Source organism: Malania oleifera, chromosome 3 (genome assembly GCF_029873635.1).
Source record: "Malania oleifera isolate guangnan ecotype guangnan chromosome 3, ASM2987363v1, whole genome shotgun sequence".
Classification (NCBI taxonomy): Eukaryota; Viridiplantae; Streptophyta; class Magnoliopsida; order Santalales; family Ximeniaceae; genus Malania; species Malania oleifera.
The window spans coordinates 109,138,048-109,156,544 of NC_080419.1; the positions used below are offsets into that span (position 1 = coordinate 109,138,048).

The 18,497-nt window shown below is 37.4% G+C and overlaps 1 protein-coding gene across 18 annotated transcripts in view; it reads right to left on the reverse strand.

The window, feature by feature from the left end:
* Positions 1–16,277, reverse strand: part of LOC131152132 (putative RNA methyltransferase At5g10620) — a 46,590-nt gene extending 30,313 nt beyond the window's left edge. For all 18 annotated transcript variants that reach the window (XR_009135849.1, XR_009135852.1, XR_009135848.1 and 15 more), the window contains exons 1-3: positions 16,098–16,277; positions 15,940–15,971; positions 9,860–10,002 (exon numbers count right to left, since the gene is read on the reverse strand). Coding sequence is in view for 12 of the 18 variants with exons in the window: in XM_058103796.1 (XP_057959779.1) it covers positions 9,860–10,002; positions 15,940–15,971; positions 16,098–16,155 (233 nt within the window). In the remaining 6 variants the exon portion in view is untranslated. The remainder of the gene's footprint in view (positions 1–9,859; positions 10,003–15,939; positions 15,972–16,097) is intronic.
* Between the last annotated feature and the right edge of the window lie 2,220 nt (positions 16,278–18,497).

The following is an 18,497-nucleotide window of genomic DNA, read 5'->3' on the forward strand; positions in this document are numbered from 1 at the left end:
CATGGTTGCTTGCATTTCCTATTATGATGAACTATGCAAGGCATACAAATTCTCCTAGAGTTTATGATATCCACACCATTTAATTCACATAAAATCTAATATGGTTGCTTGCATTTCCTACTATGATGAACTATGCAAGGCATACGTATGCCTTCGTTTTTTTAAGTTGACATCAGCACACGTTATCTAATCAAATAAATATGAGATTGCTATTAAATTCAACTATGGTAGCAGGGATTTTTGGATGAGATTAGAGTAGGATGGGATAGGTTAAGTTTTGAAATAACACAAAAATTAGGGGTCGAAATATAAAAAACAGAAGAGCTGGATACCTGAGCAACCAGGAAAAAGACACCTAGCCCTGCACTCACAACTGCTTTATCCAGCAATGCTAACTTGTTCAGTTACTTCCAGCGAACACTCCAGTTATTGTTGTAATTGCTCTAAACCCTAGCTCTAGACAAAGCAGGAAGAGGAGGGGGAAGAGAGAGAGAGAGAGAGAGAGAGAGAGAGAGAGAGAGAGAGAGAGGGTGGAGAGGAAAAATTAGCAGAAAATTTAGGTAGCGTTTGGTTCATAACTGGGACTGGGATTGGAATAGAATGGAATTGGAATGCAATCAGAAACAGAATGCTAAATTCCCCTCTCATATATAAATTATTTAATATTTTTTTAGATAGCAGAAAATTCATTAATGAAAGAATATAGGTGAAGGGACTAAAGAGGATATGGCATCCTCCAAGAAAATGATAAATAATTACATCAATGCTGCTTTCCAGTCACTATGAGTATTGCACTGCAAAAAGACCCTCAAAAACCTCAAAAGAATGAGCACAAAAAGAAGCAAGAAAAGTAACTCTCTCCCAGAGCAAGTAGGGAGAAGTCTTCTGATCTTTAAATAATGTATATTATATAATTTTATAATAAACAATATGCTATGTTATGTTATGTATAAACGCGCACATGTTTGTATGTGCGTGTATGCATACATATTTGCATATGCATGTAAGATGAATAGAGCACATAGTGTTTCCAGGAAAAAAAAAAAGATTCCAAGCTAACAGGCAGGAATCAAAAAGAGGGCTAAAGGGGGGAATCTTATTCCTACATGGAACAGGAATCGAAATGATATTACTGCAAACTAAATGTGCTAGGAATTGAATCAACCATTCTGATTTGAAAATTCTCAAATACCAAACACCACTAAAAAAAATACGAGAGAGAGAGAGAGAGAGAGCACCAACACTAGTTAGAGAAGCTAATAATCAAGGTAAGTATCTTTAATCTTCATATTCATCTAAAGGATTTTGGGTAAAAATAGATTTCCTCAAGGGAAAGATAATAACCTATAATGTGATTGAATCCCTGTAGAAAGATATTCACAAGTTGTTTTTTTACAACAGACGAAAATTTAATAAATAAGACTAAACATGAGTACAATATGTGGGAAACAAGACATCCCCCATGAATCAGCGGGAATAGTTACAACAATCCTGCCCTCCAATCCTTTGAAGATTGAGCAGCAGAACAGCCCCCCAAAAAATCCCAAAAGAATGAGCTAAAAAAGAAGCAAGAAAGATAACTCTGTCAGAATTTGTTTGAGCTTTGAAAATTCTCACACTCTGCTTGAGCCAAAGAGTCTAAAGAGTAGCATGTACTGCACAAGTTCATAAAACCCGCCTTTTACAATTTTCCCCAAAACCCCACAATCTAACCAACAAGAAGTCTTTTGAGGAGCCACTCATGCTTCACTGAAACAAAAAAACAGGACGTTCCAAAGTTCAGTAGCCACCCAGCAATTTAGAGAAAATGTTGTTTGTATTAATCCTATAAGAGTCAAGGTCCACTCAAAAGCCCAAATCCTAAAAGGAATCATAGCCCCTTCCTAATGACATGATAGAGCTTGAAGATTCAAAGAGATGTAGGAAGAAAGTGTTAGCCCCACGGTTTCATTAACATTTCATTAACCTTGTTTTGATGATAACAAACTATTATGGACACTACAAATAAATGAATTAAAGTCTTTAGTAACATCTCTCAATTCTTCAACTTTTCTCCAACTTCAATGGCTTAAATCCTTTAGAACACATCTTAAGCACAGCACTAATGGACATTAACTGGACAAAAGGAGAACAAAAAGTAGACCGAACGCCAGCCTTGTGCTAGGGGACCAGTTGCCTTGTGCTAGGGGCAACTGGCCCCAAAAGGGAAGTTCAACCAGCCTAGGCAGAGGCCAAAGGAGGTCGTGGTCTAGCAAGTTTTGCCTGCAACGGTCTTCTTCTTGTCTCTAAAGGCTAGTAAGCAGTCGATCGGACCTTGTAAGTAGCCAACTGGTCTGACTAGTTAAAAGGCTCTAGTGGGCAAAAAACAGCTAGTTTCATCTAAACTCTATCTATACACCCTCCTAAGCCTTAAGAACGTTAAAAAACAGACTTATACTGAATAGCCAAGTGCTTTTACTTTTATTCTCTCAATCTCTCTTTGTGTTGTTTGTTGTCAATCTTTGAGAGAAAACTCATGAGCTTTCATTTGTTCACTTCTTGAGAGTTTATTTTTGTAAGCTCAAATTGTATATCTTCCTTGTGAGCAATTTTCTTTGTAAGTTTGATTGTATTTGGTTCCTTGGTCTTCGTAAAACAAAGATTGTTTTGGTTCCCTTGTTTCCAAAATCAAGGGGTGTAATTGGTGTCCTTGCCACTGTTAAAGCAAGGGGAGTTAGTTGAACCTAAAGACAGTTGCTTTTGAGAGAGTGGGTGTAGGCCGGTTGCCGAACCACTATAAAAGTGTTCGCAAATTTCTCTTCCCTTCTTTCTTTAAACTGCTCTCATATTGTGTGATTTGCTTGATTGTTTTTAATTTCTTTAAAATATGTAACAAACATTTAATTTTCAATAAACCCAATTCACCCCACCTCTTGGGTTGTCTTTGGGCCAACAGAAAAACATTGAAAAAAGGGAACCCAGCGAATTCCCTTTACCAAGTTTGAGGAACCAAAGAGTCCAACACACTCGCAAAGTGGTAAGCTCTCAACCTACCCTTCATGGGACTCCTAAAGAAATGGAAATCCTTTGAAAGAAAGCCTCCCTTTGAAGAAAAAAGGCGTTGTTATTGATGCATGATTTTAAAAAACAGTAACGGTTCCCATAACAATAACAACTGCAGTGTAAGGGTTGCAGCCATTGCGTTACACAACAAGTGACAGACATCGTGTCCATGAATTCATTTTTTGCATTAGCAAACTTGTTAAAAACATATAGATTCACATGCTTTGGTCCCGTAATCCTATATACTACAGCTTTAAATGATTTTTAGTAAACTATAATCAATTTAAATATAAGATATACTACAAGCACTGGTTATCATCTTGGTTGCTGTAGTTGGCAAGAAGAATCATGCATTGGCTGCTTTTCACTACCTCATTTATTTGGTGTAGCAATGGGGCAAGTAAAGGAAAGGAGATATAGAAATGGGATGATTTTTCAGATTCGGAAAGTGACAATATTATTGAGTTCGACTGTGGTGGGTGGTTGTCGGATGAGATTCAAGAACAATATGGTTAGGTTTCTGATTCTTGTGATGAACTATGGGATTTATCTTATGTTCATCCTTCCCCGCTCAATTGTTTGCAGAGAGTGTCTACCTTTGAAAATGATTAGCTGGTTAAATAAATTTCAGTGTAGGGATGAAATTTTGCCTACACTGTTGGAGGAGGTTCCTAAGAAGGTAGAAGCTCAAGATCTTTTGGATAAAATGGATTTGAAGTCGACTGATTTTAGAGGAAATGAAATGCAGTTAGATGGTGGCAAAAGTCAAAAATGGAGGGTCAAAGAGAATTAACAAATTTGAAGAGCTTGGTAAATTATGATGGAAAGGGTTTGAAAAGGGGTTCCTTGGTTAATTTTGTCCAGATTTAATTTGTGATCTTGAGTTTTTTGCTTTCTTTCTTTATTTATTTTTTCTTTGATGGTCTTTTGTTGTTATTTGGTGGATTTCTTGTCCCCACACAGTGTACCTTCACTTCTTTCTATCTAATATAGCTTCTTTTATTATCAAAAAAAAAAATGAAGTTTAAACTAAAAAATTATATATATAAAGAAACATAAAATACAGAGTGCCATATTTTGTACTCTTTTAGCCTTTAATGGAATTTTTCTTATTCCAAATATATATATGTATATTGAATGTTCACATGTTAAGCAAGAATAAAATTGCATAGCAATAGAATGTTTTTCTATCCCCCAAATTAGGGGTAAGAAAAGCATACACCAAAAAAAAAAAAACTTCAAATACGAACATATATAATTTACTGAGAGAAAAAATTGAGTTCATTTGAAAGTTAGAATTAAAAATATATATACTAAATGACAAAAAAAAAATGAAGTCAAAATTGATTTTTTTTTAAAAAAAATTACTAAATAAAGTAAATCTACTTAAAGTTGAGTTTCTAAGCTTCAAGAAAGGGAAAAAGATGGGGAAATGCAATATATATATATTTAAAAACTTATTTTAGTTTTTCACAACCACTGTGTCTGCAATGGACTGTAATGTCGTTTCGTTGTGAATTGGAGGACCTCTAAGATATCACCCTCGCGCCATGTAATAGTCTCAAAAGCTACCAATCCCTTTACATAATGTCCATAACAGCTCTTACACACCGATTTTTAAAACTATGTAATGGTGCATTATGAACAAAGATAACCTACCAAGACAAGGCTCCAATAGCTCCAAGAGAACCGCTCCACCAAATATCCTAATAAATCAAATCTTATTACCATTACTCACTTCAAAACAAGTATATGAAAAAAATAAATAAGTCACCTCAAAATAAACTTCTAGGGGCTCACATGAGAAATGTTGTCACTAGCATCCCATCCATTCTAAAGAACTACATACTTCTGTACACCTTGTGCCACATGGAATTAACCTCCAAGGGGAACCTCCATAACCATCTCCAATTAAAGAGACGTTTTTAGATACCACCTTACCAAGCCCTACAACTCCTCAAACTTAGGTCTTCTAACCAAATCCCAACCAACAAGGTGATATCTCTTATTTTCTCATGTATTGAACCAAAACAAATTCCTCTCCATAAACTCATAGGAACTCTAGAAGGGAATTAAAAAATATATGGGAATCATGGTTTTAAATTTCCACCAAATTGTTGAAATCAAATGCTAGTCAATTTCCGTCTTACATAATTTCCATCAAAATTTCAATGACTCATTCGAAATTTATTGAAATCTTTAAATTTTAACAAAACTTGTCAAAATTTTAACAATAGAATAAAATTTCCTTGCAATTCAAATGTGAGATTTAGAAACAAGATGAAATTTCTTTCAATTTATCCTTTTTTTTTAATTGCAAAAGATTATTATAGGGGCTTTTGGAATTATATGAAAAATTAAACTTATAACAACATTTTATTTAACCATTCATGCCTAAATTATCTTTGTTTGTATAAAAAATAATTAGTTAATTGATGAAATTCATTTATATTAACCAAATATGTTTAATACACCTATTAATGATAAAGAGATTGATGAGTTGTCTCTTTTAACTAGGTTGCTTGATTCTTTTCATGTCCATTTAGGAAATGATAAAGGATTTGGAGTTTAGATCCTTCTAGGGATTTCTCTTGTCAATCTTTTTTTCCCTATTTGATTCAGAGCCCTAATGCAAATCCTATTGGTTTTTGTACTCTTTTATATCGAAATTTAAAGCTCCCTAAAAAATAAAAGCTATTATTTGGACTGCAGTTCTTGATAGAATTAATACTAATGCTGTGTTTCAGAAGAGAAGGCCTAACAAGGCCCTATCACCAGATGTTTGTGTCCTTTGTTTGAGAAGTGTGGAGACTTGCTCACACTTGTTTCTTCATTGTCCCTTTACTTGGGCTGTTTGGAATAAATTATTTGGTATATGTTTGAAGATTGGATTTGTCCCTCCACCTTGAAGGCTTTTGCTCTATCACATTAAGAGGTTTTGGAAAAGGGAAGGATACGAAAGCCTTGTGGCGATGCACTATTATGTCTGTTATTTGGTGCGTTTGATTGGGGAGGAAAGCCTAAAATTTTCAAAGGGATGGCCATTGCTAATAATTGGGTTTGGCGTAGAGTGGTTTATCTTGAGTCACAGTGGGTGTCAGTTAATGGCTGTTTCGCATATTTCTTTGGAAGACCTGCAGCGGGACTGGTTTGTTCTACTTCATTGAGTTGGCATTCAAATTATCATGATTTTTGCTGTAATATTTTGTTATTGTTGTAAAAGGAGGATTTCTTATTCTCCTGATTTTTTTCTTTTTATTTTCCTCTTTCTTCTTCTGCTGTACATTCTTTCTCTTCCAATAAATTTCTTTGTTTATCAGAAAAATATATATTATACTGCAAATATGTTTAATACACATATTATATTACAACCATTCCACTTTATGCACAACATAGATGTAATTAGTTTGTGATATATTAGTCTAAACCTAACATCATCATGTCTATTAACCATTTCTAAAGTTTCCTAAGAGAACTCCATGCTTTACTACTAATTTCTATCATTATTTTAAAGTAAAAATCAAAATTGGCATCGAATTTCCATACTTTTGGAGCTTCGAAATTCTACTTGAAAATGAAATTTAAGACCTTGATGGGAATGTCAAAAAGGGAATTAGTAATGAGCAATTCGACCTCCTAAAGATCAATAAGCCCTTATCCACCCCTCTAATTTCCTACTCACTATCTCGACCATTGGATGAAGTAGAACACATAGGATTACCCCCTCAATAGAGACCTAGGTCCTAAAAAGGAAAGAGCCACTCAAAAGAGACACAATTAGCTAAAACCTTGAAGCCCTTTAAGGCATTACAATCCACATTAATGCCAGCTATTCCACTTTGGGACATGTTGATCTTCAATGTCAAAATCTTCTCAAAGTCCTCAAACAAGTATGAGCCTTTAGGAATTTCTCAACATTATCCTCTAGAAAAATATAGTATCAAAGTTGGGACACCTTCATATCTTCCCTTCCTACCAATAAACCTTGAATCACCCCTAAAGCCACAAGCCCGCAAAATCAATTTACTTAACACATCAAACATGAACACGAGTGCAGACAAGGGATCACCTTGCCTTAACCCTCGATAAGCCCTCAACCACTCCCTAGGATGTCCATTCACAATTAAAAACATATTTTTTGAACCCAGACACCCTTCTATCCAACTCTTCCATATTGGCCAAACCCTTATCAACCATTACTTTCCTAGAGAAACCCCATTCACCATATCATATGCTTTTTCAAGATCCAATTTGAGACTTACACCCCTCTAGCCCCTCCATTTTACATCCTCAACCACTTCATTAGCCACCAAAATAGCATCTAAAATTTTTCTATCTTCAATAAAAGCAGCCACCATCACTGTATCCTTATCAACCATTACTTTCCTAAGGAAACCCCATTCACCATATCGTATGCTTTTTCAAGATCCAATTTGAGACTTACACCCCTCTAGCCCCTCCATTTTACATCCTCGACCACTTCATTAGCCACCACAATAGCATCTAAAATTTTTCTATCTTCAATAAAAGCAGCCACCATCACTGTAATTCCCCTCAACCTCTAAGCCTCTCAGACAAGACCTTAGCTAAAACCTTGTAAAGGCTGTCATTGAATTAATAAACCTAAAATACCTCACTCTTTTGGACATATGCTTAAGAAGTACAACTACAAAGGTAGAATTCATGCTATATTCCACCACCTCATTACCAGGAATTTCCCAAAAAACCTCATAGTACACTCTTGAATGACCTCCCAATTGTCCTTGAAAAATGCCACCATAAAACCATTAAGGGGTATTTGATTCACAATGTCTTTCAACATTCTTGAGAATGTGCTGTCCATAGCATTGAATTCAAATATTTGTTTTGGGATTGAAATTTGGCATGGCCGAAATCTAACATTCCTTAGGAATGAAGAATTCCCATAAAACATGGGAACCACATTCCCATGAAACATGCGAAAACAATTACCATGCTCTTTGAACAAAATTGCCCTCATTAGTCATTACATTGGCCACCTTGAAATTGCTACCCCTGTACCATAATATTATTGTCATGATTATATTTATAATAAAGAATTGTTATAATAACAAAATATAAATTAAAAACAATTATATTATTTTGTTATAATAATATAACACAATAACTGAAATTTTGAAATCATATTGCACTCTTCCCTAGTCTAACTCCAACTCCCAAATATTTTTTTCCAATGCCTTCCATTAGCCACCCTATGAAATTGTTGCTTAATAAACTCCAATACAAGTGTTTTACTAATGTTTATATAGCAGTGTATTTTTCTAAGGTTGGGAGAGTTTATTTCCTATATCTATTGGTTTTGTAAGGAATATAGTTACGCTAATGTCTATATATTTTGGGAATGACTAAATAATATATTTTAGGTCAATTAAGCTTGAATATAATCGTAAGTGCAAAAGGCATAGTTTTATACCTAGTTTGACCAACAATAATCCAATACTCAAGGTGATGCATAACTATTAATTATTGTTGTGTGAATAATTTGGAAATATGAAAACTATGTAGTAACTACTTGTATAGTGTGTCTGAGATGTAGAAGTCAAACAAGTAAGGATTGTGGCTCCCTTTGATGAAAGGCCCTAAACCAGTAGAGAATATTCCATCTTTATGATGTCGTTGGCCAAGCTGAAAATTATAACTCAATGGAAATGTTCATGCCATGTCGAGATGGGCGTGCTACTTGAATAATTCGTGAAAGCTAAAGAGATCTTAGAATGATGATTATATTCATGACCATGGTTATACACATGTACGACTAATTCTTAAAGTGTTCATACAAACAAGGATAGATTAAGAAGCTTGCAGATGCTAACCCTATTTGTAATAAATCCAGTCCAAGAAATATGTAGCAGGACTAGTCTAACACATGGAAAATGAATTGTATTGAGGATGTTTTGTACTTTGTACATAAGGTGCGTAAGTACAAGGTAAAGAAGCTTGGTGAATGCATATTTTCTCTTAATCATATTACAGAACATTTGTGATTTTTGGTTTCTTTCTAAACAAACTGAAGGCCCTTTCTCTTTTGGCTTATTATTCTTTTGACCTCCTCGCATTGATCTAAGAAACCAAAAGTTGGTTTCTCAAAAGAAAAAGTTTCTAGAAAAACAACTATGATATTTGTAATTAAGGTCAATTTTCAATACTATTTTCTTCCTAAGCCTGGTGAGTATATCAGATTTACCCAAATGGAGTCACTGCCAATCGCATAAAAGAAATTAGAATGTGACATGGATGGTATGATATTGTTCTCACACCTTGAATTCCTCATCTCAAATAAGGGCAAACTATTGGACTAAATCTAATATTCACAAAATAAGGGACCGCGCAGTCCACCTCATAATAGGATACAATTAAGATGATAACCTGAAAATAAGGTTAAATATGTGAATGAGGATTAACAAGACCTGTTAGAGAGCTCAATGGGTGTTAGATTGTATCCCTTTAGCCACGATGTGAATTTCTCATAGATTAGCACAATGTATGCAGCGCAGGGTAAGACGCTATTATTATTATAATTATTATTATTATTATTATTATTATTATTATTATTATTACAAAGGGGTTTCCCCTATTTGGTGTCACCTTTCAAAAATATCAAATTTATCCCTGTAACTATTCATAATTATTTTAAAAGATTCCTATAACTATCTACAACATTTCCAAAATACCCTTTTACTATTTAATTTTTTAAAAGTTTTAAAGAATAAAAAGCCGTGGAGCACACACATAGTGCGCCCATTGGTAGTTACTATCAAGTTGAATGAAATCTACTTACCGAGCATTCTTAGGATTTGAGCGGACTTGAACATCCTCAACAGCGCAGTAACATCTCAACTTCTCAATGTACTCGTCCACTAATAGCTGCACACCGCTTAACCTCTTTTTCCCAACTGTTAAAAAGCGTACCGGGAGCGCTCTCTGCCCAAATAAAATAAAATAAAATCTGTTAGGATTGCTAGTGTGGAGCCGTCGGCAGCCGCACTAGCCCAGCCGCCGACAGTCGCACCAACCCAGCCACCACCTTTGACACTGGAGATGGACGGCCACCTGCTCTGCAGGCTTTGCTGAAATTGCAAACCACCGTCTTTGAATTTAGCTCCCCCTTGTATATATATATATATATGGGCTGGGAGTGTGCGTGGATGTGTGTGGGTTGCAGAAGTGTGTATGTGCAGCGGTGTTGCTGTGAGTGCAGAAAGGTGGTGTGTGTGTAATGAGTTGTGTGTGCAGCAGAGAGTTGTGAGAGGTGTGCAGTGTGTGAGAGTGCTGTGCTGTGTGCAGACAGCAGTGAGTTGTGGTGAGTAGAGCAGTGAGGCTCCTCTGTATTTTTCCTCCCAATTTATAGTGCAGTGGTGTGCTCCCGTGGACGTAGGTCAGTTTGGACCGAACCACGTAAATCCGGTGTTCCTTGTGGATGTGCATAATTTTTCTTCGTGTGTGATTGTTACTCCAGGTATAATCCCCTTCCTAACAAATTGGTATCAGAGCTTTGGTCGGAGTAAAATCGCCAAATCGAGAAAAATTCCGGATTTTGAGCCCCTGTCCAGTAGCTCAAAATTTAATTTTGAGGCTACCATCGAACTCCTCTCGCCGAGACAAAGCCAAAGAAGGTAACCGGAGCTAAAACAGAACTCGGAAGAAGCCGCACGCGCTCACACGCGCCACCGGCGAAATTACCGCCCAGCCACGCGCGCTCACACGCCGGTGACAGGACGGGAGAGTCCTCACGCGCCCCCATCCGGCGACCAGCGGAAGGTTGAAGACGCTGACGTCAACGCCCACGTCAGCCAGATCCCGTCCACGTCAGTGCCTAGCCAGCCGCCACGTCAGCGCCACGTGGCGCCAAGCAAGCTGCCACGTCAGCGCTGCTACGTCACCGGCAAGTCAGCCGGGCCCCCACGCCACATCAGCGCCACGTCATTAGTGGGCCACAGTGCCACGTCAGCAGTGGGTCCCACGTGCCACGTCAGACTGCCACGTCAGCAGGGTTGACCATTTTGACTGAATTTGACCGAAAGTTTGACCGGGCTTTTTAAAGCCATTTCGGGTCCGTTTTTCGAGCGACTTAAGCCATTTCTAGGGTTTTCGACCGTTCCGGATCCAACCGTGCTGTCCAATTGAGCTAATTCCATCTCTAGATCAGTAAATCGAGATGTCAAACGAAAAAGGCTCTCACATCGAGATGTTTGACGGCACAAACTTCGGTTTCTGGAAAATGCAGATCGAGGATTTCTTGTTTGGTAAGGAGTTACACTTACCACTGATGGAGAAGCCAGAATCCATGAAGGAGAGCGAGTGGGAGTTACTTGACCGAAAAGCCCTCAGAGTTGTGAGGATGACGTTGGCAAAGTCTGTTGCCTTCAACATCAAGCACTTGGCAACCACCAAGTCCCTTATGGATGCACTATCGAACATGTACGAGCAACCATCAGCCGCGAACAAGGTACATCTCATGAAAAGACTGTTTACAATGAGCATGTTTGCAGGAGAAAGTTTCAACAGGCATTTGAATAATTTCAACGAGTTGTCGGATCAACTCGCCTCGGTCGGGATTACCTTCGACAGTGAGATCCGTGCCCTATTAATTCTCAGCCAGCTGCCTGAGAGTTGGAAAGGTATTGTAACTGCGATCAGTAGCTCTGCAGGAAAATCGAAACTGAAATACGACGAGGTTATCAGCATGATTTTGACAGAGGAGATCAGAATGCAGTCGAACAATGCCTCCACTTCAAGTTCAGCTTTGAATGTGGAAAGCCGAGGAAAGGGAAGCGGGCATGGACGATCTAACAATACTGGCAGATCCAGGATCAGGAGGTCCAAATCCAGAGATTCCAGAGGTACTCAGGACACAGGTTCTCAGAGCAGAAAAGTTATTGAGTGCTGGAACTGTGGAAAGACTGGTCATTACAAGAACTAGTGCAGAAGTCAGAAGAAAGATACGAGGGCAAAGACAGAAGCAAATATTGCTTCCGAGAACGATGATTTGTTGATCTGCTCTTTGGAGAGCAAAAAGGAGTCTTGGGTGTTAGACTCTGGAGTTTCATTCCATGCCACTTGCAGCAGAGATTGCCTGGAGGAGTATACATCAGGTAATTTCGGTAAAGTATATCTGGGTAATGATCAACCTTGCGACATTGCCGGTAAGGGGACAGTGAAGATCAAAATAAATGGGTCAGTATGGAAACTGAGAGGTGTCAGGTATATTCCAGACCTAAGGAAGAATTTGATCTCAGTCGGACAATTGGCAGATGAGGGTTATAATACTTCTTTCATTGGTGATGAATGGAAGATTTCGAAGGGAGCATTGACAATTGCTCGAGGTAAGAAAAGTGGTACTCTTTATGTAACTCCTGATACATGTATGTCTATTACAGTTGCTACAGGAAATGATGATAGCAACTTATGGCATTAACGACTCGGACACCTAAGTGAGAAGGGACTCAGGGTGATGCACTCAAAGGGTAAATTGAGTGATTTACAGTCGGTGAAGATTGACACATGTGAGGACTGCATATTTGGGAAACAGAAGAGAGTTAGTTTCCAGACAAATATCAGTACCCCGAAGAAGGAGAAACTTGAGCTAGTCCATTCAGATGTATGGGGACCAACAACCATTTCGTCTACAGGAGGAAAGCATTACTTCGTCACGTTTATTGATGATCATTCACGGAAGGTATGGGTTTACTTACTAAAGTATAAATCTGATGTTTTCAATGCTTTTAAAAATTGGAAAGCGATGGTAGAAAACAAAACTGGTTTGAAAATCAAAAGGCTGAGAACTGATAACGGTGGAGAATATGTTGACACCGAGTTCAAGAAATTCTGCTATGAGCACGGCATCAGAATGGAAAGGACTGTGCCAGGTACGCCTCAACACAACGGCGTAGCCGAGCGGATGAACAGAACGTTGACAGAAAAAGCCAGAAGCATGCGTATGCAGTCAGGCTTGCCAAAGATGTTTTGGGCACATGCAGTCAACACAGCAGCTTATTTGATTAATAGAAGTCCTTCAGTACCATTGGACTATTGCCTACCAGAAGAAGTTTGGAGTAACAAAGAGGTAAGACTTTCACATTTGAAAGTTTTTGGTTGTGTTGCATATGTACATATCAATGATCATGTCAGGGATAAGCTGGATCCGAAATCCCGAAAATGCACTTTCATCGGTTATGGTGGAGATGAATTTGGATACCGCATTTGGGATGATGAAAACAAAAGGGTGATCAAAAGCAAAGATGTGATTTTTGATGAAAAGGTGATGTACAAAGATAGGCACACAGCCGAATCCACCGAACCAGTTCAGAGAGAATCAACCCATGTAAATATGGATAATGTCCCAGAATGTGTGGGGACACAACAGCAGAATGCCGAGAATCCTCAGGTGGAGGAACCAGTGGAGCAATTCGTCGCACCACCGCCTCCTACTCCAGCTCCGGAGCTTAGGAGATCTACTCGGCCCCATGTACCAAACAGAAGGTATATAGATTATTTACTTCTTACAGATGGAGGAGAGCCCGAATGCTATGATGAAGCATGTCAGGCAGGAGATGCGAGCAAGTGGGAGCTTGCGATGAAGGATGAGATGAAGTCCCTCACCTCCAACAGAATGTGGGAACTAGCTGAGTTACCCAAAGGTAAGAAGGCCCTTCACAACAAGTGGGTGTACAGAATCAAAGAGGAGCATGACGGCTCCAGGAGATACAAGGTTCGGTTAGTAGTTAAAGGCTTCGAGCAGAAGGAAGGAATTGATTACACCGACATTTTTGCACCAGTTGTGAAGTTGACAACCATCAGATCTGTTCTGAGTATTGTTGCCTCAGAGGGTTTACATCTTGAGCAGTTAGATGTAAAGACGGCGTTTCTTCACGGTGATCTTGATGAGGAAATCTACATGCATCAACCAGAAGGATTCTCAGAGAAAGGTAAAGAGAATTTGGTGTGCAGGTTAAAAAAGAGCTTGTACGGTCTCAAACAAGCTCCCAGACAATGGTACCGAAAATTTGACGGCTTTATGCACAGGAATGATTTTACAAAGTGCAACGCCGACCACTGCTGCTACTTCAAGAGGTATCAGTCTAGCTATATCATCCTGTTGTTATATGTGGATGACATGTTGATCGCAGGACCAGATATAGAAGAGATCAGGAAATTGAAGCAGCAATTGTCAATGGAATTTGACATGAAGGACTTACGCTCAGCGAAGCAGATACTTGGGATGCGAATCTCCAGAGATAAGCGACAGGGAACATTGCAGCTATCTCAGTCGGAGTACATTGGCCGTGTTCTACAGAGGTTTAACATGAGCAACGCCAAAGCAGTAAATACACCTTTGGCAGGACACTTTTGCCTCTCCAAGGATCAGGTTCCCCAGACTGATGAAGAGAAGGACTTCATGGCTAAGGTACCTTACGCCTCAGCCATTGGAAGTCTCATGTACGCTATGGTTTGTACCAGACCAGATATTGGCCAAGCAGTGGGAGCAGTCAGTAGATTCATGTCTAATCCAGGAAAGACTCACTGGGAAGTAGTGAAGTGGATCTTCAGGTACCTCAGAGGCACTACTGATAAGTGCTTATGTTTCGGCAAAGGAGACTTGAAAGTCAAAGGATATGTAGATGCCGATTTTGCTGGTGAAATTGATCACCGCAGGAGCACCACCGGATACGTATTCACTGTTGGCACAACAGCTGTTAGTTGGATGTCGCAGATACAAAAGATTGTTGCCCTATCCACTACAGAAGCTGAGTATGTAGCAGTGACAGAAGCCAGCAAAGAAATGATTTGGCTTCAGGGTTTGTTAACAGAGCTTGGGTTAAAGCAGGAAAGGAATGTTTTGTACAGTGACAGTCAGAGTGCGATACATCTGGCAAAGAACTCTGCATTTCATTCCAGAACCAAACATATTGGATTGCGTTATCACTTCATCAAATCTCTATTAGAGGATGGAGTACTGACACTTGAAAAGATTCAAGGCAGCAGAAATCCAGCTGACATGTTGACAAAGGTGGTAACTACAGAGAAACTGAAGTTGTGCTCAACTTCAGTTGGTCTTTATGCTTGAAGACAGACATGAGCACATCATTCGTCTATACACTGGTTGAGATGCTGCCTCCGTCTCCAAGTAGGAGATTGTTAGGATTGCTAGTGTGGAGCCGTCGGCAGCCGCACCAGCCCAGCCGCCGACAGTCGCACCAACCCAGCCACCACCTTTGACACTGGAGATGGACGGCCACCTGCTCTGCAGGCTTTACTGAAATTGCAAGCCACCGTCTTTGAATTTAGCTCCCCCTTGTATATATATATATATGGGCTGGGAGTGTGCGTGGATGTGTGTGGGTTGCAGAAGTGTGTATGTGCAGCAGTGTTGCTGTGAGTGCAGAAAGGTGGTGTGTGTGTAATGAGTTGTGTGTGCAGCAGAGAGTTGTGAGAGGTGTGCAGTGTGTGAGAGTGCTGTGCTGTGTGCAGACAGCAGTGAGTTGTGGTGAGTAGAGCAGTGAGGCTCCTCTGTATTTTTCCTCCCAATTTATAGTGCAGTGGTGTGCTCCCGTGAACGTAGGTCAGTTTGGACCGAACCACGTAAATCCGGTGTTCCTTGTGGATGTGCATAATTTTTCTTCGTGTGTGATTGTTACTCCAGGTATAATCCCCTTCCCAACAAAATCTTCCATCACAATCTAAGCAATTCATATCCAAAACCCAGACACTGATGAGCCGAGTCTACTCATCCAAACCAGTCCACCATAACGAAACAACTACTCCTAAATTGACATAAATCATAAACAATCATCAATTGCCATGCTTCCAGACTCCATATATAATAATAATACTAAAAATTTAGTGGATGAAGATGTTTACCACGGATTGACCGGTGTATTTGCAGAGCCTACCTGTTGGAATGTATCAGAGACTGATAGAGTGAGATTTTTGAGATGGCAATGCTGCCTCTAGGACTTAGTAGCGTCATAGTAGAGGACGGATGGAAGAAACACAAGTGAGAGTGAAGGAAAAGAAACCTGGAGATTGAGGAGACACACAACTCGGAGAGAAGCTGGCACGGAGCGAGATTGCCATTTTGCACGCACTGAAACAAAACGAAATGGGGAAGGTGTCTCTCGAGACGAACAATAGAGAGAGAGAGAGAGAGAGAGAGATACAATTTTTTTATTTAGATATTTTATTTTTCTAGTAAAAGCGTTACAAAAGTTACGGTGAAATATGTTATATGTAAAATATTTTTATAAATTTTAATAAATTATATGTATTCACTGATATAATTTAGCTTGCAAATAATAAATTTATAAATATTCAAAAATATTTACAAAAAATTATATTTTATTTAAAAATCATTAACATCACACATACTATTATGATTTGATTGGATTGATATGATACAAATTTATTAATATTTTTATTATTTTGTAAAAAAATCTCAGTGTTCAGATTCTTCTTCCAATTAAAAAAATAAAATTTATTGTAATTTATATTTTTTTTTGCTACATAAATTATTTATAACTATTACTTTTTTATTCACTTAATAATCAATTAATGTATTTTTAAAATTTCAACTAAATTTATATTTTATTATTTATTGTTACTTGCAAATCTATAATTTTATTTCTCAATTTTATTTTTATAAATTATACTATTATTTAAATAACTTCACAACAATTTTAGAGAAATTTAAAAAGTTATCTATTTTACTTTTAAAAAATGGTAGTTATAATATAATTATATTTATTTTATTTTTTAATTCATAGTTCAAATATTAACCTTTTAAATAATTTTAAATATAAAATTTATTTAATTTTGCTTGAACATAATCTTTTAGAGATTATTTTTCTTACTTTTTCAAAAAATATATATATATTTTGTCTACAAAAATACACTATTCGTGCTTTTTATGTAATGATATACTCATAGTTTGTTAGGTTATATTTTTTTTTGCCAAATTAGTTTTTTTTTTTTTAGCTTGAACATTTAACTTGTTATTTTTGTTAAATTACTTTGTAATATGTCAATTTTTAAATAAAATATTAAGTCTTACTTTCAAAAGATAAGTATATTTTATACACAAGACTTACATAACTTATTTTTCTATATTGAGTATAAAATTTTACTTAAATATAAGTATTTGATCTTACTTTTAAAACATTAGGAGTTGCGATATATTATCAAACTAAATGAAATTTAAATTTTGAATTTTAAATTTTTAAAGAAATAATTAAAAATAATATGTTTCCATAATCTATTTTTTTATTATATATAAATAAAAATAAAAAATAAAAGTGATACCGTAAACATAATTACATATAACAAAATGAGTCATTGCTCAATTAGTGACTCATGGCTTGCCTGTTTAAATCAATTTCAATGAATGACTCGTTTATAATGAAAACCCAATTCATTTACTTAATAGGTTAAGTAGGTTCAGGTCAAATTCTCAATAGCTACCCAAATAACCCATAAATGTTGTTTTAAATATATATATATATATATATATATATATATATATAGCAATGTTTATTTAGATATTAAATAAAGAAATATTTTTAAAAAAAGTTTGACTCATATTTGTTGATATAATATAGAAAAACAATGAATATGTACCTTTAATGTTGCATATTTTCATAAAATTATAGCATTCTATTCTTTTTAAAAAAAAAAATTACATTTTTCATATTTCTTATTTGGAAAAATTGTCTAAAAAAAAATTATGAAGTAAAGGACCCTATGTAGTGACCCGAAGAATAATAGCATTTCAAATATTAGAGGGAGAGAAAATAGAAACAGAAACAAAAGGAGGCCGTAGACTTTTGCATTTTGAAGATAATATTAAATAATAATAATTTCAAGGAAGTTGCTCAACTTCGTAGACGAACACAGAGTCTCGTAGATGAAAGTCTTCAGAATTTCACCGACGAACACAGGGCTTCGTCGACGAGAAAATACCGAGAGGTGGTTCGGGCTGCTCTGAATTTCGTCGACGAACACAGGGTCTCGTCAACGAATTTTGTGAAGGGCTCGTCGACGAACCTGACCCTATAAATAGTGGAAACCCGGGATTTTATCACATTTCTCTCGCCGCTCTCTCTCTCCCTTCTCTCTTCATTTTCGGCCCCACCAGTCGCCGAATCGACGATCCGAAGCTACCACGACGCTCCTGGCGGAGTTCTCTACGCATCTACCGGAGCGAATCGTCAGGAAATCGGAGTTGGAAATCATCCTAAATTCAGGGTAAGGTCTTTTAGTCTCCTTTTGGTCTTATGGTAGTTATAAGAAATGATATAAACAGAAAAATACTGATATTTAGTTCTGGCAAATATTGGTTTCAGGGTGTTTTGTAGGAAGCCCTGCGGGTGTTAGACTTGTATTCCCTAGGGCTTTCCACTAGTCAGGTAAGGGAAATATGCTAT